The sequence below is a fragment of the Numenius arquata genome, chromosome 1 (assembly GCF_964106895.1).
Source record: "Numenius arquata chromosome 1, bNumArq3.hap1.1, whole genome shotgun sequence".
Lineage (NCBI taxonomy): Eukaryota > Metazoa > Chordata > Aves > Charadriiformes > Scolopacidae > Numenius > Numenius arquata.
This window is the reverse complement of record NC_133576.1, coordinates 119,470,496-119,495,435: the sequence shown is the minus strand read 5'-3', so window position 1 is coordinate 119,495,435 and position 24,940 is coordinate 119,470,496. Positions and strand designations below refer to the sequence as shown.

At 39.7% G+C, this 24,940-nt stretch overlaps 1 protein-coding gene across 3 annotated transcripts in view; it reads right to left on the bottom strand.

The window, feature by feature from the left end:
- Positions 1-24,940, bottom strand: part of ATP8A2 (ATPase phospholipid transporting 8A2) — a 341,299-nt gene that overhangs the window by 254,869 nt on the left and 61,490 nt on the right. For all 3 annotated transcript variants that reach the window (XM_074153982.1, XM_074153972.1, XM_074153990.1), the window contains 12 exons: positions 22,783-22,852; positions 21,310-21,437; positions 19,991-20,102; positions 19,143-19,308; positions 16,633-16,760; positions 15,363-15,440; positions 13,532-13,620; positions 12,727-12,771; positions 11,336-11,411; positions 4,006-4,111; positions 2,578-2,660; positions 849-898 (listed from right to left, as the gene is read on the bottom strand). In XM_074153982.1, coding sequence (XP_074010083.1) covers positions 849-898; positions 2,578-2,660; positions 4,006-4,111; positions 11,336-11,411; positions 12,727-12,771; positions 13,532-13,620; positions 15,363-15,440; positions 16,633-16,760; positions 19,143-19,308; positions 19,991-20,102; positions 21,310-21,437; positions 22,783-22,852 — 1,131 coding nt within the window. The remainder of the gene's footprint in view (positions 1-848; positions 899-2,577; positions 2,661-4,005; positions 4,112-11,335; positions 11,412-12,726; positions 12,772-13,531; positions 13,621-15,362; positions 15,441-16,632; positions 16,761-19,142; positions 19,309-19,990; positions 20,103-21,309; positions 21,438-22,782; positions 22,853-24,940) is intronic.

Sequence of the window (24,940 nt, the reverse complement as noted above, 5' to 3'; positions counted from 1 at the left end):
TGAAGAACTCTTCTAGTACCTTTTTAGATATTCCCACAAGACGACTGTGTAGCTACATTCTGAATGAAAAGGAAAAGTAATTAAGAGCAATCTTCAAAGAAAGCCAGGACACAAGAAAAAGCTGCCAACCCAAATCTTCTTTGACTCCAGTTTTATATACTCCGATTAGAGTGGAGTCGGCCAACTCAAAGAGGGCAGAGAGCAAGACTTCAAGGCTTTAAAGCCACAGCATGAATAGAACAAACAGTAGAAAAGCCTGCTGACTAGCACAATCCAAACTGACAAAACTTTTATCAGCTGACAAAGAAAAAGCACCTTTTATGATATCCTGTGATTTAGGGGCCCAATTCATCACACAGAGCTTCTTACTACCCACGCAGTGCCCATCCTGGCAAGCCTGACAAATCAGGAGTGCTTGCAAGGTTTAGTTTTTCCTAGCTGGAGTGGTTCTTAAAAAGGGGCACCAAAAAGCCCTACAGCTAGAGATTCCACCTACTTGAAAACAAGTAGTTTACAGAAGCAGTATAGAAGTGCAATCTCAATCTTAAAGCATGTTCTTGAAGTAGACAAGTGACACATCAGGAAATCAAGAAGGCACAGACTGACACTTCCAGGGCAGCAACTTCGCAATAAGGCAACAGAGCTGCAGTGGAAGGGGAGAGCTTCACATTCACATGCCAACAGCTTGTAAAAAACTCCTATATTGGAAACTAGGAGACGAAGGGGCAGGAAAAAATTGAGAAAGTGCAGCTCTTCTACTGCATCAGCTGAATCTTTTTATTCTAGATAATATTTACAAAAATGGTTTTCTTGTTCTCCTGCATTTAGTGTATTAGAGGAAAACTTACCTGGAAAACTCCAGCACATTAAGAATTTCAAAAGTTTTTTCTTTTCCAAGCTACAAAAGAAAGCATGTACCATTATAACTTGCAGTATATTCTTACATGTGTAAACATGCTAGTTGGTTAAAGCACCTTTGTTTACACAGCCCTATGTAAATAAACTATAGTAATAGCTCCCTCTCCTGGTAAAAGGTGATGTAGAGCCCTATTTAATGAATTTATTCTAATCTTACTTGAACAGCTAAAATTGGGGCATTCTCCATTTATTATTTTCACATCATTTCAAGGAACTAATATCTTAGTCTAGAAGTATAAGTATACTTTGGAAGTTAAGCTGTATATTTACTTTTTAACAGCTATCAAGCAAGAGACATTACAGACTGTGAGCATTATTCCAAATTAAAACAAATATACCACCAGATTTAGTATTACAAAAACCTTTGCTTGAACTGCCTTAGCATTTTTTACTTGAACGCACTAGCATATTAGATTATAATTTTTTGTGGCAAAAAAAAGGTTAACTGAGGAGTAATTCCCATTACCAAAAACTGTTTGCTGAGGTTGAGCATGAGTAACCTGAGGAAGGAAAAGGATTTAGAAATGCTTCCTCTTTGCCATTCCTTTTGTATAACAGATAGAAGGAACAGCAGAAGTTACTGGAGTCTCAGTACTCCAGTGGTTAAAGAAAGGGCTGTAGCAAAATGTAACTGCAGTACAGAGTTATGTCGTATGAGGCATATATCAATTCAGCAATATCCCCAGGACCAAAAGCCATCTCCAGCCATGTTACATGTACTGCCACAAATGCAGGCAATGAGGAGAGACAGGATCCTCAGTGACAGCTTTTATTGCTGGCTATAGACTGACCATGCTCCCAGCTTTTTATATGAGGAGTATAAAACTAGGTCAGGTGGACCTGGGTCTTCCTGCAAAGGAAAGATGATCCTAAGCAGCTCTGGATGACACTACTCACCCTAAACTCCTCCTCTTAAAATAAGTATCAGTTTTCTGAGTAAAGTCTGTGACAAGTCCTAGAAAGATATACGTTTTAAGTGCCTAGCTTGGCAGTGTACCAAGAAACTTGAAAGTGAATGCACCTCAGAGGAAGGACAAAAATACATCCATTATTCTTAATAAGCACCCTACTATGTATTGCAGACAAAGTTCTCATCTTAGTTGCACCTGTGTAAATCTGGAGCCACTTAGTAGCTTAGACTGCAACTTAAGTCAGAACTTGGCCCCATGAGTTTGAGACAGCCTGTGTCAACTCTAATCCGTTAACTACACACCCCTGCATACAGAGCTTATTAAACAGATATCATCTTCTACAAAAGATGATCTTACTCAGAAGAAAAATTCCATTTCAATACAATAAATGAAACATTTAGAAGTACAGCAACCATTAAACATAATAGTAAAAAAATTTCCCAAATACATAAATTTTCTTCTCATGTGAGTGTGCTCATCTGTGCTTCCCAGACAAAGGAAATACTATTCAGGAATAACTACTGTTATTTCCCATGTAAGCTTGCAACTTCCTATTGCCCATGCCACACATAAGGGCAGAGGACTTTGCATCTAAAAACCAGATTAAGACAACTTTTCCCAGCTTGCAAAAGCCTTTTGCATGTAGCATCCTAAAGGCCCTGTGAAGGGGAACTCACAAGGACCACACAGGAGACATTTATACTCTGCAGGAGCTTGGCAGTCTGTGCCATGCACATCAACTACTTACCGCATCAATGATAACTGAATGTGGGGTCCGTCCTGTGAAGACATAACCAAGTTTTTTTGCTCCTTTCACTAATGCTCCTTCATCTGCCAGTACAAGAAAAACTTAAATTTAATCTGGTATGGTGAAGAGGCCTACAAAGCCCATACTCACATATGCCACACTGACAAAAACAGAACCCCCCTTTCAACATGCAACTCCTACATCTGTAGGGCTGCTAGAGTAGCTCTGCACACACTTCCAACAAGAACATTCGTGTTGCAGTCCTACAAAGGCCATGCAATATCAACAACACAAACTTCATACTCAATCTGTATAAGACATCCTGTAACTACTGAAGCATTTAACTATTGTTGTAGAAGAGTCATACTTTTCTACATGAAAAAGGGAATACATGTTCTGAAAGCAAGATCAAAGCTATGTTACTTTGAATTCCTACAATATGCATAATCCATTTCCTCCTGTAAAGGCACAAAGTTCAGGTGCTATAGAAATAAGCACAGCATTGTCTTCTGGAGACTGAACTGGGCAGTGTCATTAAGAGCTCAAATAACTGAGCTGAAACCAAAGCCAACACCTCTACCTCTACTATGTAGTTATACAGTCTTGTTAAAGAGCAAGTAGCATTAAGCACAACCACTGTACATGTGAGTTTAGTACTCAGCTCAAGCAGCCCTGATATCTCTACTGCTCCATCGGTCTCCTCACAGTTCATCAACACTGTGACTAGAACTGCCTTAATGAGCTGTGCACCCAAGTCTTCAAATGCTTTATGAAGACATATAGAAATGCTGCTGTATCACTCAATACATCACTACAACCATTCTAGAAACATCCTGAAATGGAGATAAATTTGATGGGGAGCAGGGCCCTACTGTTCTGCATCTTGGCCCTGCCTACCTCTTTCAGTCCCACTGCTGCCTGAAAGCAGCAAGAAATGGGTAAACGGTAGACCTGAATATGGCCAAGATTGAGCTCTTTGTTGTATGCTGTCATGTATCAGCATCTTGTATCTGCATAAAGCAAGATGGGAAGCTACCAGATCAAAAGAAACAGTTTGCACTCATGCCAAACAGAAGTAACTGTTCATGCAGACACAATTCAGTAGTTCCATAGGTCAGCTCTGTGCAGGGAAGACAAGTCACTCAAAGTTTTAGTTTTACTATTCACCCCCGCAGAAAGAGGCCAGAGTAAGAGGGGTTATAAGCCTAGCTCTAGAAAAACATCATGGACTTGGCAGCTGTGTATGAGGCATTCAAAAGCTGTGTGCATTGGTGACAGAAGATGCAAGATCTACTGCTGACACTATGGATGGCATCTTACTTTTAAAAAATCAACGACGTTTAAGAAATTTGTGGACTTCCCTTTAATCTCTATCCACCTATCTACTCCCTCACTCCTTCCCTCCCCAAGAGGACAGCAACAACCAACCTGGAGAGGAGGCCTGGTAGATGATTGTATTTCCTTGTCTCTCAGGAACGACAGTATGACACACGGCCAGCAGAGTAAGGAACTCCTGTATGTGCACAGCTGTGGGCTAGACAGGAGGCCAGGAGAGTCAGGTTTAGTATCTTACACACAGACCAGCTGTTCACTAACCTGAGAAGACCCCTTAGGTACCATAGACAAAAAAATATTCTGTTCTCCATTTACAGTAGTTGTCTTGGTCCCTGAACATCAATACAGCAGAGTTAAGGGGCAGCATTAACAAATCACAGTGCTAATACTCACTGAAGTGGCAGAGAGCTGGGAAGCCAGCATATTCCTCCATCCCCTCGAAATACAAAATCATTAGTTTTTTAACACCCAAAGCTTCATACAGGCAAACACATCTACCACGAGACGCTGATGATAATCAAGCAACAGGAAACACTACTTTGGTAGCTTCCACAACAGCTTGCAGTAGACTGACCGTAACCACTCCAGAATTAAACTCACTGGAGCATCAAAATCTTAGTCACTGAGCAAACGGCTGCTGTGATACGAGTCAGACTTGAACTCAGTACTTCTACCTTTGCAGAACGCCTTAGTTGACTTTGCAAATGCTCACAGAATTTTTGCGTATGGAATTATCATCTAGTTTCCAAAGTCTTCATTAGCATAGCATATTTTATATATACTCTGTCTTAACAGAATCACTAAAAAAATCAAGAGCATTACAATAGCACAGGGTCAGCCCAAAAGACCACTATAGTAATATTAAAACCAAGATCAGATCAAGAATCCCACAAGATTCCAGTAAACAGGTTCCAAGCTTTTTTAAACAGTTAATTAAAAAATACTCCTACACAATTTATTATGCTAGTGGACACCAGAATGTTTCACAGCAGAAAAAAGCTACGATGTTTAAATGAAACTAAGTGAAAACTCCATACCACCAAAAATCCTGACGTGAGAGATTTGTATTACAGGTCTTTTTCTAAGAGTATATGCAGTACTACTATCTGAAATGCAGCACACTATTTTATAAAACCTTTTAATCACATAGGGCTACTGAGACATTAAAGACTCCTCCATTTCCCACTTAGAGGGGCACATAAAATACAACCTCTCACAATTAGGCCAGCAGCAGTCACAACTGGCTCTCAGACACGGTAATGCTTCTCCACCCAATCCAAGCTTTGTGACAAAAATGAGAACAAAGTTTCGTTCTACCTTAGGGCCTGTTTCAGAGACAAGACCAAAAATAGGGTAAAATTGTTGAGTAGTTCTTTGTTTTTCAAATTTGGTGCACGTAGCCTACATACTTGTATGACAGAAAGGCACACTAGGAATCGCAAAGTTTAATTAGCAGGAAGTAAATTACTATGAAAGCCACAAAACAATATCAGGTGGCAAATGTTGGTAAGCATATCAGAAAAAACTGCAATAAAGAGACTGAAGATACAATACTTATATTCTTGTTTTATGTCATGTACTTAGTCATTAATATTTTCAAAATAACTGTTTCACACAGGACCTTTATCTTTGTATACTAAAACTTCTGAATTGTATGGTCACGTGCCACTAAAATAACAGGAGTTGTAGCTTTTGACATGCTGGAGCACAGAGGCTGCATTCAAGAAAATGAGCAGATGGAATATAATCAGAGTAGCATGTGAAATGTTAAGTCCACATTAAATTACTGGTCAGGAGGTTACTGCTGCTCCGTTATTTCCAGGGAAAGCAATGAAAGTTTTGTCTCCATCTCAAAATGCACAGCCTCCCAGATTCTCATTTCAGCATCCATTGTTGCAGACCTTTAATGTCCTTCTTACATGTGTATCACCTAGCCCTTTCCATGTTTTCATACTATGTGTTCTATCAGATGGAAACAACCTGTCTCCGGTAGTGTCATAGATTGTAATCCTTCCTATGTATATATTTCTACTTTCAAGCCAGCAATCTAATTTCTTGCTATCTTGGTATTTTCACAGCTCACAATATATTACATGGCAATCCTCCAACTCTACAGCAAGAGATCAGCAGAGGCCCAGTTTATCACATCAGCTCCTCCACACAGCTGTCCTTTCTTTCCTTTTTATATACGTGCTGCACTGGCGTGAATCAGTACAGAGCATTCAAATTTGTACCTTCAGAGCCATAAACAGAAAACTGATTAATAGCTTCTGTGGCAATACATCCCTTGCACCATGCCAACTTTAACCCCAGCAACCAATTCTGCTTTATTACTTTTTTTCCCCGCTCTATTAAAGTTGGAACGGGTCCAGTGGAGGGCCACGAAGATGATCAGAGGGCTGGAGCACCTCCCCTATGAAGACAGGCTGAGAGAGCTGGGGTTGCTCAGCCTGGAGAAGAGAAGGCTCTGGGGAGACCTCATAGCAGCCTTCCAATATCTGAAGGGAGACTACAGGAGAGCCGAAGAGGGACTCTTTGTCAGGAAATGTAGTGACAGGACAAGGGGTAATGGTTTTAAATTGGAAGAGGGGAGATTTAGATTAGATATTAGGAGGAAATTCTTTACTGTGAGGGTGGTGAAGCACTGGAACAGGTTGCCCAGGGAAGCTGTGGATGCCCCATCCCTGGAAGTGTTTAAGGCCAGGCTGGATGGGGCTTTGAGCAACCTTGTCTAGTGGGAGGTGTCCCTGCCCATGGCAGGGGGTTTGGAGCTCGATGATCTTTAAGGTCCCTTCCAACTCTAACCATTCTATGATTCTATGATTTTAGTACTCAAATACTTATTGACGGTCTCTGAGACATTCCTTCCTTGCTCATTTAAGCTCAGCTCTCTTTCCACCCCATTTTTGCCTTCTCTATTTATCTGTAGCAGGAACAAAGTCTGCATATTTTAGTCATTTGTCCACAGGCAGCTTTCATTTGAAGTGCCTTCTCCCCACATTTTCTCCCTGTGTGCCAACAGCTCTAGGCAAACACTATTGCTTCTCTTTCTTTCTCTTTTCCAACAATCCATGGAATACCTGGTGTACAGCCACCAACAGCATTGAGATACACCCCTGACTAAACTTACTCTGCATGCTGTCCCTACAAGCTGAGAACTACAGACATGTTGAGATGTGATAGCCTCATACTTCCGGAAGCAATCTCTGGATTGTTACCTACAAAGCATTACCTACACTGAAAGCAAAGCCCCCCTATCTAGAAGGTAGAGCATTATCCATTATCAAGCAGGGCACAGACCACCGGTCAGGAAGCTGTATGACAAGTTTTCATCCCTTCGTGTTCTACCTTACTCAGAGGGAACAAAACAGAGTCGAAATTCAGTCTTTTTGAGAGCAAACTGCACTCTGCAGAGCTACGTATCTGCATGCTTGTCACACACGTCCTTATCTGGGCCTCCTCATTCTGAAGACAAACTGCATTGTTCTAGCCAACTGTTCACAGCCTGATAAAATTACAAGGAAGTTGGATATGAAGTTGAAGATATTTATTCACCTCTCCTTTTACTTGTAGCAGTATCAGATCAGTTCCTCCATCCACAATATTTCCAGATGAGCAGACTGAAAGGTTAAGCAAACGGCCTAGAAATGGCCAAAGGGACAGCCTACCAACTTGAGCTGACAACTTTGCATTCTGCCAAGGACAGCTAGTAAAATACTTATCTACTTTGTTACCAGGGAGAATTATGACTAACAGTCCTAAAAAGATGTGAACTTCCTACTGTTTTGTTCATTAAAACATCTGGAGAACAGTGTGAGGATCCAGCCACGTCAGGCACCTCCAGAAGAGTGAAACTGGTAAGGCTGGAGGGGATTAGGGTTCTTCAGGCACAGACTCAAAGAACACATTAATTAGCATTTGAGTATCAATAGAGCCACCAAAATATGACCTATAATTAAAGACACTGCCTCTTACATGAGCAAAAGAAATGTACTGAAGTCCCATGCACAGTAAGGGCAAAAGCAAAAGAGCGAGAGATACTTCTTGTCAAGATGTAACAACTTAATTGTGAGCTGTAAAATGATGTTTGGACAGTTTTCAGGCAACAGTTACTTTCTGAACTAAGGCCTCCCAGAGGTTCTCACCACCTGAATGTATTTTCCCCCTACCTGACTTTAAATCACAGGTTTTCATCCCAATAAGTAGTAATATGCTTTTCTTGTTCTCCTTTCCTAAGAAATTAAAAATCAGCTGGGCATAGCAGCGTTTTCAAAGCCTGATGGGACAAAAGCCTCAGTTCCCACACACTTGACAAAAATAAGCAGATGTTAGAGAGATCTCAACGAACACCTTCACTGAGGTAAAAGCTCAGCCTTAACACAGGAGTTACCTGTTCTTCCTGGCCAGCCGCTAAACTACTCACCACACATACTCACCAAAACCAATTCACACATCTGCAGTTATACCACATGCTTACTGCCCAAGTGGTAATTTGGGGGCAGCAGAAGAAAGTTCGTATGTGAACGGGAATTAGTAGAGCAAGTTCAGAGAGAATCCAGAGAGACAGAGGAGTCTAGGATGAGATCCAAGTGTAGCAGTTCTCTCACTTCTTGACTCCTTCCTGGCAATCATATCACCGGGGTAAAATATAAACTCACACCAAGCAGGCTTGCGTCTCCATGACAAGTTTATTCACAGCTCATGTGCAACAGAAAGCACCAAGATAAAGACAAACTAGCATATTCACCAAACTTTCTTTTAAGCTTTTGGAAATAACTTATCTTTTCTTATTCTAGTAAGAGTTTACACCATTTTCCTCCTATAGAAACAAGCCAGCATCACACCCTTGGCACCACTGCACAGTTCCTACAACAGAAGCTGTTACAAAGAAAAAAACATAGGCAGACAAACCTAGGTACTTTCTTCCACATTAAAATCCCAGAGAAGCTAAGAGAAACCTCCATGTGTTTTACAAGAGAAGTTATTTTTTCTTGGAACATTTGCTACAGGGCAATAATTCTTTCCCTGTTGCTCAAGAGTGGACTTGGCCATCAGTCAGTCCATACACACCAGTGGCCCAGAAGACCTATGAAATTTAAAGGCAATGCAGGATGCTAAAAATCTTCCTAGCAGATGGAAGACAAATCTCATGAGGACAAGTACATTTTTTATTTTCAACCTGGAAAGAAAGTTACTTGGCACCAAGACAGCTCTAAACTAAAACTTGCAACTAGACTGAAAAAATAAAATCTTCAAGACCAGAGCAATGAGCAATTACAGAGTGTTTGTGAGAGATAGCATTGACAACTTCAGCTGCAAAAGGGCAATCATTCAAAAGGGAATTCGTTGCCCAGCTGAGTACCCCCGCAAGGCAGCTTGTGTTAGAACACTTCAGTTTTATCACCTGTTTATCACTTGTTTATCACTAAACAAGTAGAGATTGTCAGACATCTGTAAATAGCATTCACAGCTATCTACTAGCTATGAAAACTAAGACACCTAGGAGTTTTCAGTAGAAGGAAGCAGTTTATACACCTTAAATAGCTGACATAATGCAAAAACCTAGTGTGCTAGAAAAATGCAACTCCTCCCTGTCCCACTACCCTGAAATCCAGCCCTCGTCTCACTGATGCCATTTGACAAATGGATCTGAACTTCCTAAGCAAACTGTCACACACAGTCCACGCATTCTTGTGTCTTGTGCTAAATCACCACTTGTCAGTGGGTGACATCTGTCCCTCCAGTACCATCAGGCTCCAAAAGATACCTTTGGCCTATACAAGGTACACCTTATCAGCCGGAAGTTTCCCCACTGATTGTCTGAGGGCCGAGTTCACACAGTGTGCTCAGCTCAATAGACAGCTCAGCATTTGTGCATATTGTTCAACAGCAACAATATTTATCTGTTCAAGTTGCCATCCAAAAGGAAACACTACTCATAAGGGTTCAGCATGTAAAGAACAATGACTTCTGAGCTGTCTAGACTAAATGACACCTATGGAAGCTACCAAAATCCTTTATTTGCCTGCTACAACAGCAAATATTCCTTTTGTCTCCCAAAGTAGCAGCTCTACCCAGAGAAGATCAAAGCATTAGAGATATCCAAAGTTAAGGAGCCATCTCAAGGCTAGATGAGGAACTCCATCTCACAGCCCATTTGATATCTGTTCCTTCTGCTGAATCTATTAAAATGTACTGAAACACTTTTCCGTATAGATGCCTAAAACAACAGCCAGTGAGGAAGAGCTTAAACACACTTTATCTGTAAAAACCAGTAGCCTTCCATTCAGAATGACCACCTGGTGTCAGCAATTGCCATAAACCATAACTGTAGCCATATATAAAAAAAATAAACAACAGAACAGGAGGCATCCCAAAACTTGGTTGCAAGTGATGTGCATTGAGAAATCCTTCCAGAAGAGATTATTACAAAAGCCACACAAGAAACCAGTACATTGACCTGGCAGGGCCACCATCCTTAAGGGCTGAGTACAAGAGCCATCTTCAGGCTCTATCACCCTGAGGAGTACGAAGTGACATACAAAGTAATTAAATATTCCTTCAAGCATTTACAGCATGCTGCATTTCAGCTTCTTAAGTACTGTAAAGCAAAACAGAAACCAAAGGTTTGCTGCACACAGACAGTATGTTGTAACTATATTTTAGAAGCTCATACTAAGTTTAACCAGCCCAGCCACAGAAGAGCAATCAGCTAATTAAGTTTGTCATTTGCATTAGTGCTTGCCAAAGCCCAGATGCCCTACCATGAGACAGCTTCTACAGAACAGAAGGGTCATGTTTTTCACAACTGACTTAGATAGTCTGGTGTCCAGTCAGATTTCATAGCCACATGGCTTCTGAATAAGCAGTGAACTGACATTCTCCTAAGGACTAGGTCCCTTTACAGGGGAGTTAGGCTAAAATTACTAATCACTAAGTCTCAGGCTATGCTTAAACTTGCAATTAAATCTCATCTCTTACACCCTTCACACAACTGGAATTCCCAACATCTGCAGTATTTACAGCAGGTCCTCACACCATAGCCACCTTGCAATGCTCTGGATTACTGTTAAAAATGGTATTTTTACAGTATGGATGGTTGAACACTCCAAGTAGTTTATCTTTTAAAGAATTACAATTTCTACCATCATTTGCTACAAGACACTATCTTCCATATACACTAGCATATATGAAGCTGGTTTATAGCCAGCTGGTACTCGCACCGATCTCCTTTTTTATTCCCCTAGACAGACAAGTGGTCAGGAAAGGGCTGGGGGAGCTATTCACTGTGCTTGCACCTGTGATTACACGTAACACCAGTAGAGCTGACTTGATCACACAAGTAGATTTATTTAGCATTTAATTCCAGAGAGGCCTAGAAGAGGGTGTTTAAGAGACATGATATTCAAAAGAGTAGACTTACATGGTCATTTTCAATGTTTTGCAGCAGTCTTGGGTCATCAAATTCACACGATTCACTGGTGGAAGGAGGTAGCTGGCTGCAAAGCAAGACAAGTGTATTGAAACATAACAGTAGCAACATTTCCAATCTTAATACTTCATCTATTTTGTGGGAAGCAAAGGAAAAACAAAGTAAGATTCCACTGTCCATGGAAGTATTGTGAAAAGATCGTACGAGTAATGCACTAAGTGCTGAAAATGAGCAATAATTTCTTCAGAAGACAAGCAAGAAACCCAAAATGGTTATGCTTGAATGTGCATTTGAGAAGATTCCAATGTCAACACGATTCCTAGGACAAATGTAGCAGAAGCAGCTTTTAAATGTACTTGAAATACATTATCAAGGTCACTTGCTTTAAAGATAGGTCAAAGATCAATATTCCTAAGGTCCCTCTCTAGTCAGTGAGCTCTGTGCCACGTTGATCCCTGGAGAATTTTAAGCTTGAGTACCCCAAATTAGTACCTAGAAGAAACTCTTTCCACAGAACTGACTACGAAAGGAGTGTACAAAGAGGGGAAAAAATGGTAAAGGAAACCGCAACATATTGGAAGAAAAAGCCATACATAGAAATCAGATCGCAGCCAAAGTAGCAACACACCGTATCATATTACCTTCCTAAAAGGTGATCATAAAAATGAGATGGACCAGTGGAGAAACCTAACTTAGTTCATCAGAAAGTGGTTAAGAGCACTCAGCATCTGTTTCTTGGGTCGGAACTCACTTCTTACCTGTATTTGCCAAAGCCACATCAGCCCTCTCTGGCTCTCCCCCAGCTTCCTGTTAATCTGAACACACTACAGTGACACCTGTGTAACACTTCCAGGTTTTCACCCCTTTCTGTAGAATGAGACAAACCCATCACCTCCTTTCATTAAATCTCTGAATAAAAAGGAGTGGTTCTCTTGACATAAGACACCTCCATATCAAGATCTTTCCCGGTTTAATTATTAAAACAGCATTTTAATAAAGTTTTTTCTTCTCCTTTTCAGGTTTGAACTTAGTGATTGCAAAGAGTAATATCCGGTCTCTAGCTAGAAGTAAGGTTATTTTAAAGAAAGTTACTCTTAGCTTGTAACTTGGTTGTCTGCAATTATAAATGAGCTCTGCATTAGTATGCATCCAAGCCACCTCAGCTACTGCCTATCCCTCACCCCCTTCACCCACCATCTCTCTATGCAGAAGAGAAGATTCATCCCCACCCACCAGCTCTGCATTAGGCTCTTGCTAGAAGAGCATTTTACTCAAACACACTGCTCTCTTGGGTTTCTTCCAGTCCCAAATTGGAAAGCAGTTTTTATATAAATTGTTCTCACTCTGCTATACAGAACACAAACATCTTCCAGCATATTTACCTGAAGTCTTCTGATGAACGTTCTCTTTCCAGCTCAGGAAAGTGACTGAGGAGTAGAAAAGTGAAAAAAGAATTTTTATTCCACTTTGCAAATCAGAAGAAATAGGTGGAAGGCAAAGATCAGTGAGTCATCAACACATACAAACATATGCTGGAACCATGGGCTCAGATGTTCATATATTTGAACCAAGTTCTGCCTTCTGAGGTATCTAATTCAGCTGCCATGAAATTCAAAGGTTAACTTGCACAGAGATCTTAAAACTACCCATTTAAAACTAAGCAAAGACAAAGATTTAGTATCCAAGACTCAAAAGGCTAAGTGCTATGAAATAAGCATGACTCAAAGGGCTCCTTTTAACACAAACAGAACAAAACCAGTAGATAGGTATCCCTCCCACACAAGAAATATTTATCTCTAGAACTACAGTTACAGCTACACGGTTCACCATGCAATGAAATCCTGGTTCACCTGAAGAAGTCACAGAAAGATGACTGACAATTGCTAGCCTTGGGCTGCATCATCGTCCCTCTGGAAAGGCCAGAGGTTATTTAGCACTTCTGGTTTAGTTTAAATGATGATCAGATAAATTAGGAAGCAAGTTTTCTTTGTCACATAAAGTAGTCCCCGGGTTTGCATTTCATAATTTGTGTTGCAGGACATGAAAATGAAAGCTATTAACTGAGACCACAAAATATACTAAAATAAAAACTGAAGAACAGAATGTTCAAGTTCTGTTCTGATATAGAAGATGTACCATTAATAAGCACATATTAAGCTACAGAGTTTCTAAAAAAGTCATACCTACCCATATGTCACTCCAGCAATACTACATTTCTTGAAGTTCATGATATTGCATGTTAGAGTACCCGTCTTATCAGAAAACAGGTATTTTACCTGGAAGAAAAATAAGTCTAATTTTCAACTTGCCAAGTAACAAAACTCAACATGGAAAACGGAATAAATAACAGGAAAATTCTGAAAGACACATGGCTCAAGTGTCACAATATTGGCCAATGCAAGTTTATTACAGCTTGGTTTGTCTTACTAAAGCTACAGGAAAATATTCAGTTATTTAATGGCATTATTTCTTTATCTCTAAATGCAGAAAGGCTCAAACAGTAGGTATCAACTGCCCAGGCTCCAGTGTGGTCAATACAGATGTACTTGCTTGTGCTAGTTTAACATTAACCAAATCTTTCAACTGTACTAACATCGAACAACAAGACTGAAAATTAAAACAAAGACTCTTTAAGATTATCGAAGAATAATTAGAATGATAGACAACTCTAACACAGCAACACAACTTCACTTGGAGTGTTAGCAGACTCAAAATTCCCACCTTCGGTAGGCCAGAGCAGTCCAAAATTAATCGCAAGCTAAACCGCATACCGTTTTACCTCTGCACCAGGTCAGATTTTAAACCAGCAACAAGCAGAAAGGGATGATGCTAACATAGGAATCGGCCAATTTAACTATTTAAATGACCCTTTAGCTGTGCACTATGCTGCTTCTGAACACAGCATTAGAAACGGAGCCTGTGCAAGTTAGAAATCAAAGCAGGTACCCAAATATCTAGGGAACTTGAAGTGATTAATAATTCTAGCATATAACAAAGTTTTAAAATACACCTCTGAACAAGTAATTCAGTTAATAAGAAATTCAGCTTGTTTACATGGAATCACTAGTAAGCCATTTCTGAAAACAATATATGAGCCAACAATATACATTATGCCACATAATATAGTTTACTTCAGCCAAAACCACTACCATAACATGGAGGTTAATAACTTCACATCACAGCAATCTAAATACAAATAAAATTTGACCATCCTAAGGAAAAGGCCAATTGAATTAAGCAGGAAGAATATTGACTACCACCCTGCTGATCAGTACACAATAATTGTGTTTTACATACATATTGTCTCCAACACTAAATTCAGACAAATTATGAAGTTCATATGGATTAGTTGCATATGTATGACTCAGGTGGTCAATGCAAGAGGCTAGGATTTCTCAACAGTACTACAAAATTCCAATGGCAAAGTTGCATTTTCCAGTAACCTTGTTTTGGGAAGCCCTTCCATTTTGGAAAAAAAAATCTCATTCACATAATTTATAACACATCTCTTAAAACAACTACAACTTAATATACAGTTACCTTTATCTGAAAAGAAAATGGAAATGCTTGAAGAAACACAATCTAAATACGGAACAGAACCGCATTTTTTTTTGACTTGATTTTCCTCATAGAGGTGGTCAGAAACATGAAAAGCTAAGAACACAGGCTGAGGCTGTTAGCCTGCTCTTCCGCCAAGCTTAGTCCTGTACATTTTGTTCCACTATAAAGAGACACAACCACAGAGCATGTCTTCAACACCCTTGAGGAAAAAAAGTCAGTTTAGAGTAAACATAAGGATTAAAGATTGAATTTCCAGGCTTAAAACTGTCTATATGACCTCGAATTTAATCTTGTGATATCTCATTATTTTAATTCTAAGACTTAGACCCCTGTCCAAGATGTCCCACTAACCTGCGCCACAGAGCAACAGAATAAAGCAGATTTGTACAGCATGGTCTCGCACCTTCTATCATCCTAGAACATATCAAACATAACACTTAAGAAAATGGTGTCTTACCTGCCCAAGTTCCTCATTAAGGTTTGAGGTTCTGGCCATTGCAGGTGTATCTGTTTCAGGATAATACATATCTATGTCCTGAAATGAGAGCAAAAGTAGACCTATGCTACTCAAATTAAACACTGAACTTTCCATTCATCACCTCCAACTTGACTGAACTGCATTGGTGAAGGTTGAGAAAGCTTGAGACACAAACAACATCCCAGGCTGAACAGGGGTGACTCCGTTCCAAAGTGTACTTCCATACCATCCGTACACAAGAAAAGCCAGATTCAACTATAGATAATGACCGTTTTCTTCACTGCATCTCTAGTTTAAGAATTTAGTACAGTAGGAAGAAGTTCTAACAGCCACACTAATCATAGGTCTTCGGTTACAACAATACAATTTACTCCAGGCATACTCATGATCCAAGAGACAATTTAAGTGACTGTGAAATCAACTTCTATTACTACCTTTAATTGGGAGGGTAAACAAAACAGCTGCTACATGAAACAAAGCAATTTCTCAGATAAGCTAGTTAAGCATCTCCAACACATTATAAGCAGCTCAGAACAGACCCATTAGACCTTATTTACTCAAATTTTAGAGAAGCCACTACAACTTTACTGAAAGTCCAAGGATTAATGCATACCAAGACAAGATACTCCTCTTGTTTTCATTGAGCTTAAGAGACATCACTACAGTATTTTTGGTCCACAACTGAAGAGAAGCACACTTTGAAATCAAAGCTTGCCTAAGTAGAGGGATCACTGTTTTGTTGCATGAGGCACCACTGACTCATCTCCACACAGAAATACTATGATTCATACCAGAGGGGACCTTAAGGCCAGTTTCGGGATTTAAAAATAAAAACAAATGAAAAAACCCCACACCCCCAAACAAGTCTAGTCTTTCCCTTTGCTGTGGCTGAGAGAAGTCATGAGGTACTGAAGACTTTTCAAAAGATATTTACTGAACATGAGTCAGCTGAGAGACCTCCTTCAACCAGAAAAGCTGAGCCTTACTTCTCATCCTGAAAGCCTAAAATATACAAGAGTGATCATTTGCACAGGGAATCTTCCTACAACAATCTTTTCATTTCCTGTGGAACACAGAACTAATAGAATAAATCCTCTGAACTTCTCCCTGCCTTTCCCAGAAGTTGCATCAGAAAAGCCATCAGAAAATCTGATGAAGATATCTGAGTGCTTTTATTTTCATGTCCCTTTCCGAAACTGATGTTAATACATTTACTCTTATTACTTACCAGTTTATTCTTATTACTTACCCAGTTTATAAAAAGAGCCTGAGTAAACTTGACAACTTCCAACGTCACCAGAAGACTGATTGGAATAAGGTTGTTGTACAAGATTATAAATGTCAGTAGATTGTATCCAAAGTTGACAGACAGCATTTCTGTGGACCAAAAGACATAAGACATCAGCAGACAGAAGGCAGCAGTCTGAGCGATACAGTATAGGGGCAATCATCTTTCTGCAGTTGGCCTAATCAGATTTAGTAGTGCTAAAATAATCAGCAAATGTGTCGAGGCCTAATATAAAGGGCCTTTTTAATATTGATTTCAATAGTACATATATAAAACACCCACAGAACACATGCCTGAATACACAGCATGTTGTACCAGTTGAAGAAGAGCAAGACTGGTAAGGCTATACATTAGAGAACAGAACACTTGCTGAACAACTTTTTCTAAACAGATGGTGAGAAGTATATTCCACACAATAGCCCAAATTTAGAGATTTATCTGGCATGTCAACTGCCCCAATTAAGAGCCACCAATATCACTAGTAACATTACCTTTCAGAAAGTGCCTACTTGTCTCAGGGGAGTTAGAAAACAAAAAATCAAGACTAAAATTTGTTCTAAAAATCTGCCAGCACTGGCAGAATTGAGAAGTTACTCACACTAAAGAAATCTAAGGGAACAAGTTGACTGTTAAACAGACACCTAGTAAGTGAACTAAGACAGCCTGCTTAAGCAGAAGAGCTGTTATTAATGGTGACAACGTTGGACAAGTTGCCCAAATAAATCCACAAGCACAACTGGTCCTAAAGTGAAGGGGAAGCATTTATAGACAGCAGGCAGGAATGGACAAGGCTCAGCAGAGACACAGGATGAAGTCTCCTGTTCATGGTGCTGCCCACAGCCTCTCTTAACATCCAAAGTCTCCACATTTGTCTGTTCTTCACTTCCCTTGAAGCTTTGGAAGGCACTTGAGCCAGCACACAGAGCATGCAGCACAATGGGGTCACAGCCCACAACTAAGGGGGTTTCAGCATTACAAATAAGTTAGTAAGAAGGCAAGGGAGCATACCAGGAGACAGAAGCCAGACAAAGTTGCTGAATCTTAATGAAGATCCGAGCAAGACTTGAAGTTTGGACCCAGGCACCTTCAAGTGTGGGCACACATGAACTCCATATCTTTGATATATGATACAGATACATGTAGAAGCACACTTGATTATTTGGAAGAGGTTTTTTCAGTACAGTTTTTATAGAAATTAGACATGTAACAAATATAGTATGTCTAGTCTGCAGAAGTGGCTTTCCCATACGTGGCAGTTACAGAACTGATAGAAATTGTGCATTCAATTTACAAAAAAGCATATATGCAGACTATGTCATTCCAGTTTACTACAGGTTGTGCCTGTTTTATATTAGCACAAGTTCAAGAGTTTGTTACATTCATCTTTTCCAGTACTACTACCATCATTGGAAAGCACAAATTTAAGCTTCCTCATTAAAAATCAAGGGGGAGGGTAGGGAAGAAACTTTGAAAGTTGCTGATAACAATACTAGAAGACATTACAACTACTAAGAACCAGAGTCAAATATGAGGCACTTCCACGCTCTTCCTCTATGAATTTTTTCATTACTATCACAATTGCAGTTCCTGAACTGCAGAAGGCATCCTTTGCCATCTGTTTTGCAATCACCAGCAGAAAGACCATTTGCAGTTTGTGAGAATTGTTTTCAGATCTGCATCTCAAGATGCCTGTAACAATGTATTTTATAGCTGGCTAATCGAACCCCCTCAAGTCAGAAGTCTACGGGAGAACAATTTATTTCATCCTTAAGTATCTGCATAAGGCCCATCTTTATCTGAAGTAATAAATACAACTAGTATGAATGAAATCAAATAAAACCCCTTAATAAGCATGCTAAGAGATCAGTTTTCTCATTACAAAGCAAGCCAGAAGTCAAAAATACTCTGAAACATTATCCAATACAAAATCGTAACATTTAGCATTTAACAGTTTTCTCTACAACTAGAGGAGATCAGCATTTGACTGAAAAAACAGCTAGAGAAATCCTTTGCTTCTGTATACAAGCACAGAGTTGAGGTCAGTATCATCAGACTGATACCTGCTACCCTGCAGTCAGCTATGATATGTAAAGCAGTAGTACAGGACCTGCTCTAAAAACAAATTCATGCATGGAGTCTCCATAAAGCTGAAAGAATTTGAACACCAGATATTCAAGAGTAACTCTTGCCCCTCTTACGTTTCTTCCCTGCTCCCTGGGTGGTAGCTCAGAAATATTTACCTAACTTTTAGAAGGTTTTATTAACAGAAGCCTCACTGGCAAGTTCATTTATGCCAGCCCATTCCCCCCCCCCCAAAAAAAAAAACCCAATATTGGGCCATCAAAAGTTAGCAACAGGCTGTTTCTTGTGTTCCTTTCTTTGTTTCTTATTTTATGCATTCATTTAGCAAAGCTAGAGCCCAGCTAGGCCTCCAGCCTGATAAACGCCTAGCACACTGCCTATGTACTCACTGTTGGAGCCAAGGTACCAGACGACTTCGCCGTGTGTTCTGTTCCATAATAAGGCACCTACAGAACTCACAAGGGCCATCACCAGGAGAATACAGAACAAAACCAGGATCTGCATGTTGGTCACTTTCTCCACATTTGATCTCTTCAGAGGTGCTTTGGTTGAATTCTGAACAGCAGCAGAAAAAGAAAAAAAAATGTCTGGCAATGGCTTATATAAGAGGAAATTGCAGAGGCAAACCCAAGTCTTTATTTTTAGAGTCCATTATAGAACTTGCTACTTCAACTCTATTTAGCTTAATATCATATGCAGAGCTCAACAAGGCAGTAATAGGAGCCAATACTCCTAATAACTCCAAAACTGACAGGACATGGGAGTAAAAGAACCATTCAGTTTTGAAGATAGTAGATGTACACTCATTGCCTGTCTGCCCATCCCACTGACCATCAGCAGAGGCGAGCAACACATGTTGCTGGTCTCTCCATGCACTCCCTGCCATTAAGGCAACACAGAAACTGTAGTTTTAACCTAATTACCTCCAAATGCTAAAATCATAGGTGGTAATTACCATCTCCTCAGCTGTTAAAACTCAGTTTTAAATATTGTCCAGCTACCAGAAAAATTAAGGTACAGTTAGTTTTGCTTACTTACTGAATTTTTTTGAGAGAAATACCTCAATAAGTGTTTACATGTGCACATGCAACCTCAAGTACAACAGTATCCTTATACTCCTCAAAGCCTCCAGGGCTTAAACAGCTACAATGAGTCAAACCATTTCATAAACTCAAGTCCAAAAGATAAGTAGAATACAGGAAGGATGACCAGACCCAAATCTCCTTAAGAAGTTTACCTGCATGAGTTTTGTATCATGTCCTGTATACACAACAATACCCAAGACCCATTGAGTGTTTCTCAGTTGTGCACCTCGTAGCAAGATCTGGTCTGGACCAACAGGAACGGGGCTGCAAAGCAAGAAGTATTTATGTCTTTGAATTCTTGATTACGTTTTAGGAAAATAGTTCTCTTCCTCATTCCCCCCTCAAAAAAAAACAACCAATCAAACCACAAAAGGACGAAAGTAATATAATGAACTTACATTGTCCACCCAACTCAAGTGAGCACTGAAATCTGTGTAAATCTAATCCCTGCCAAAGCACAGTAGGGCAAAGGTGATGCAAGGGTTCTAGTTACCCCAAACTTAAGAACTTGTGGCAGCCATGAGCCTACTCTGCACTACACCTTGGCTCACATCAAGGACAGAGAAGTATCACACTTGCACCAGACCATCCGTTCCAAGAAAACCATCACCTCACCTATGCCATTATACAAACATTTTTGGGAAAACTGTATTACCCAGGTAATTTTCAAGTAGGATGAAGGTGATCTTCCTCTATTCTTGCCTCTGTCACTGTTCAGCTGAGTTGCTCAAGGAATACATTTTTTGTGCAGGAAAATAGGTACAGGAAGATCATGGAATTGTCAGAGTTGGAAGGGACCTCTAGAGACCATCTAGTCCAACTCCCCTGCTAAAGCAGGATTGCCTACAGCACATTACTCAGGACTGCATCAAGGCGGGTCTTGAAAATCTCCAGAGAAGGGGACTCCACGACCTCCCTGGGCAGCCTGTTCCAGTGCTCTGCCACCTTCACTGATGAAACCTGTATGTTCCTACTGACCTTTCAAGTTCTATGAATTGAAGTACTAAACCCAAGTTCTTTTCTTTGAAGAGGTACAACAGATCAAGGTCACGCTGATAAAGACTCCAGATTCTGGGATCATTTTTCTCTTAAGATCCAAATTTAGTGCAGCCTTTGGCTCTAGTTGGAAGGGAAAGGTTTCCCATTTCCTCTGTGCGCCTCTGGTAACAAGAAGGCCCTAAAAACCCCAATCATCTGCCTCACTCTTCCTTCTCACTAGAAGCTATTTTTGATTTAAGAAAACCACCACAACACTATGACACCAAAGAAACCAACTCTCCCATAACAAGCAGAAGACTCCACAGAAAGACAGAAAATGTTACACTTGCAGATGCTCTGATTGACAACTGTTAATTATTACCCTCCTTTTCCGCAGCAAAAACATGCATACACTCAGTGTTGCAGATTAAGAGCACACAGGAAACATGTTTCCTAACCAAATGAATTTATGGTTTTATTGTCAAGTCAATACCTTTGACCATCTACGCGTAAGTTTCCAGTGAAATCATAAAGATGACGGTTGGGTCCTTCACATTCTATCCTTCCAGATACTTTCATCAACTCTTCTCTTGACTGGAGACTAGCAGTTTGAGACAATCCCTGCATAGAGCAATCCAAAGGAGATTCTTGTCAAAAAATGTTATTAGAAGGCCACCTAGGAAAATGGTGCTTTCTTTCAACACTCAAGGTATCAAATGTAACTAAGTGCATGGAGGTTTTCTGCTGGGTTTGTTGGTGGGGTTTTGAGAGTTTGTTTTTGGGGTTTTGTGGGGTTTTTTTAATGTCTTTGCTGCAACGAAAACTCATTATTGACACACATGATCCTGCTTATATAGGATTGTTTTAAATCCCTCTACACAAGAGAATTTTATTATCTACATGATCTCTCTGTAACCAAGATGAAAGTCCCATCCACAAAGCACAAAGCAGCACACGTGCAGGAGGAAGTAGGAGACAAGCAGTATGAACAGGCCTGGCTTTCCTCTCAGAGTATAGCTCCACTGATGCATTACTGCTGCTAAATATAGTCACTCCTAAATGTAGTCTCTCTCAGGTCACTGCAGCCATTATGCTCTGATCCTATTCAAGGTTAATTATCAACCCATCATGCAACTGTAACCTAACGGATTGCTGCTCCATCTCAGACTGCACGTAACACTCCACTGCTTCTCATCTGTCTGTGAACACTTCCACTTGGTTAAGAATGGTTCATTTAGTGTTTCTTTTGCCAGACTTTGACTGCATCACTGCAAGCCAGAACAAGGCCCTACAAGGCAGGAACTCAAGATCTGATCTATTGGCCTAACCCAGAACAGTAAGTCACATTTCTACAACAGTAGTAAGCAAGCAGCAAATTTACCGCTTTTTAAAACAAATAATCTGTATTTCAAAATCCTAATCCAAATTTCTTTGTGATGAAAGTGGGCAAAGATTCTGAACTATTTCTAAACACCATAATCCACAGTATTCCTTCAACAAAACTAGAAATATCGAAGTAAATTCCACTACTTAACACAGAGAGAACAAGTTAACTTAAACACAGAAAAGCTTCTTTTGAGCACTCTGCACAGGCAAAAGCAACAGACTGGCATTTGCAACAGCAGAAACTGCAGCTCTCATCACAAGCACAGCTGCCTTTTTTTTTAATGCAGCATTTCAATTCTACTTACAGGACCTTCAGCCCAACAGAGCCAAGGTCCGCTTGACTTGCCTTTGTGGGCTTATAGTACTTCCTCCAGATTAGTTCCTTACAAACCCAAACAGTAATGCTTCACATGCAAGTGTATCTGTTGAAAAGGTGGCTATAGCCACCTGGAAAGAGACGTGCTTTCTTTTTTTTTTTTTAAAAAGTACTTGTATTGTTGTCATGCAAGTTTGACTCTGCTTTGTAGCTAATATTAGTTACCTAAATGGAAAAAAAAAGATGAAATTCAGTTTGTTTTACCTGTCGTATTTTAAGATTTGTCTCCCCATCGAGATTAGCTGTTTCAATGTAGCACATGGCTTGTGGTTCACTGTAAGGAGCATAAGATTTTCAATATTAAAACTCAGTACTTTTTGTATACTACTTTTGCACTAAAATGGCCCACAAAACACTTCTTCCAAACAGTGCAGAAGAAAAATCCATATTGTTGATATATAATCATGAAAGAGCCAGCTGAAGCACACATTTTACAGATATGTCTTTGGATATGAACACTCTCATACACCAAATTAGAGAAAGACAAGTCTAAATCAGAAGGTTAATAAGAATTTAACAAGTCATGATAAAATCAGATGCCTTAAGTGGACTATTTTACATAGCAATCCATAAAACTGCTTCAGATAGCAAGAGCTATAGATAAAATATTAAGTATTGAACAATGTAAAAGAGGAGATGCACTGGGATGAAGAGGGTAGCATGCTCTGCTAATGAGTTCCACCTGTGAACTATGCACACAAGAGGTCATGGCCACAAGATCACCTTAAAGTTGCAGGACTTGTGGAGGTAGTCACTGCTAATCAGCTGCCTTTTTCTTTTTTTGAGAATCAGAAAAAGGTACAATAACATTGCAACTGAGGGCTGTTAACTGCATCTGACAGATGCTTCTGCCTTTACCGACAGGGGAAAAAAAAAAACCTTCCTCACATGGAGCTTTGCACAGGTGGCACCTGTGATAAGGAAGAGTACATTTACCATGGATCTTTTCCTGCCCCTTAAGATTTAAAGCCTCTGTATGGTATTGAACAAAACTGTTTTCCCCTGTCCTCTCGGGCTGCTAAGGAATATCGGTTTCCTATCTGGACCCAGGCAAGTGCTGCTTCAGCATATCACTTTTCTTACTCTTGAGATGTTGCTATTTCTTCTCCAAAGTAACCAATTGCATTAACAGCAGATGTAATTATTCAGCAGAAGAGTCAGTAATAAAGGCTCCTTAAATCAAAAATTATGAAACAGGCAGGTACAATTATAACACAGTAAGAAGACAGATTTTTCTCTCCAGACAATTTTTCTTAAAAAAAAACAAAAAACAACAACCACAAAACCAAAAAAGGTCAGTCTGCTCTTTGTCTATTCCCATATGAGCAACCTGAATCTGAATGCAAGAAATTTAGAAAACAGTTTAAGGCCAGCTTGATTCCAATTTTACTTCTGTCACAAGCACTTTATCCACTACACTTGAAGTTTTTAACTCAGGAGGGAAACCTCTTGCAATTCATTTACAAGGAAGTATGGAAGTATTTCCCTACAAAGTTGTGTTTGAATTAAAGTCTTTTTTCCTTCATGTAAATTTATTCTCTATGTAAAATTAATTTTATGCCATCTTTCTTCTACAAGGTGGGGGGGAAGAGTCAGGAGGAAGACAACTGTTTATTTCACCTCTGACAGTCCACTCAGACACAAAGTCAACACATACAAAAGAGCCCACCCCCCTCAGAGCATGCAAAGCCTTCTGGTGAACTGAGGACACTTAGTATTGCCATTTAAAAGGATCACAGGAATAATACCAATTGTTAAGTAGAATTGCCATAGAAATTGCTATTTACTTCAAGCAAAACTTCTCCAAAATCAAGATATTTTGGGTTAAATTCTCCACTTATGTGATTATCAATACAGCAGATTAGTAGAATAACAGAACAAAGAGATGACTCATGCAAGTTAAGAAATAAATCAGAAGGTTTTTTAGTGTCATACATTAGAGGAGAAGTTCTCAAGCAGATTAAATATTCCTCAGTGCTGAAACAGGAAGTTATTGATGTCAGTGTGTAGCCTAACTAACTGCATAATGAGGTTGACAACTGCTTATTCACAATTTGGGGTTTGTGTTAAAAAAATACAGTACTGCATACAATGGAATGAAGATACCTCTGTGACATGATCATGTGACAGTTCAAAAAAACTGAGCTTCCCCATACAGTTTTCAAAAAAAAAAAAAAAAATGAAAACTCTGGCACAGACAAGAAGGATGGAGCAGAAAACGTAGTAGCTTAGAAAACAAATTCCCTTTGAAATTGAGTCATCTAAGAGAACTGTAATCCGAAGACAAGAGCAACCTACAGTCACCATTGAAAAGCATGCAGACAGAAGGAAATTACAGAGAAGAGCAAGGTGTCACAAGGTT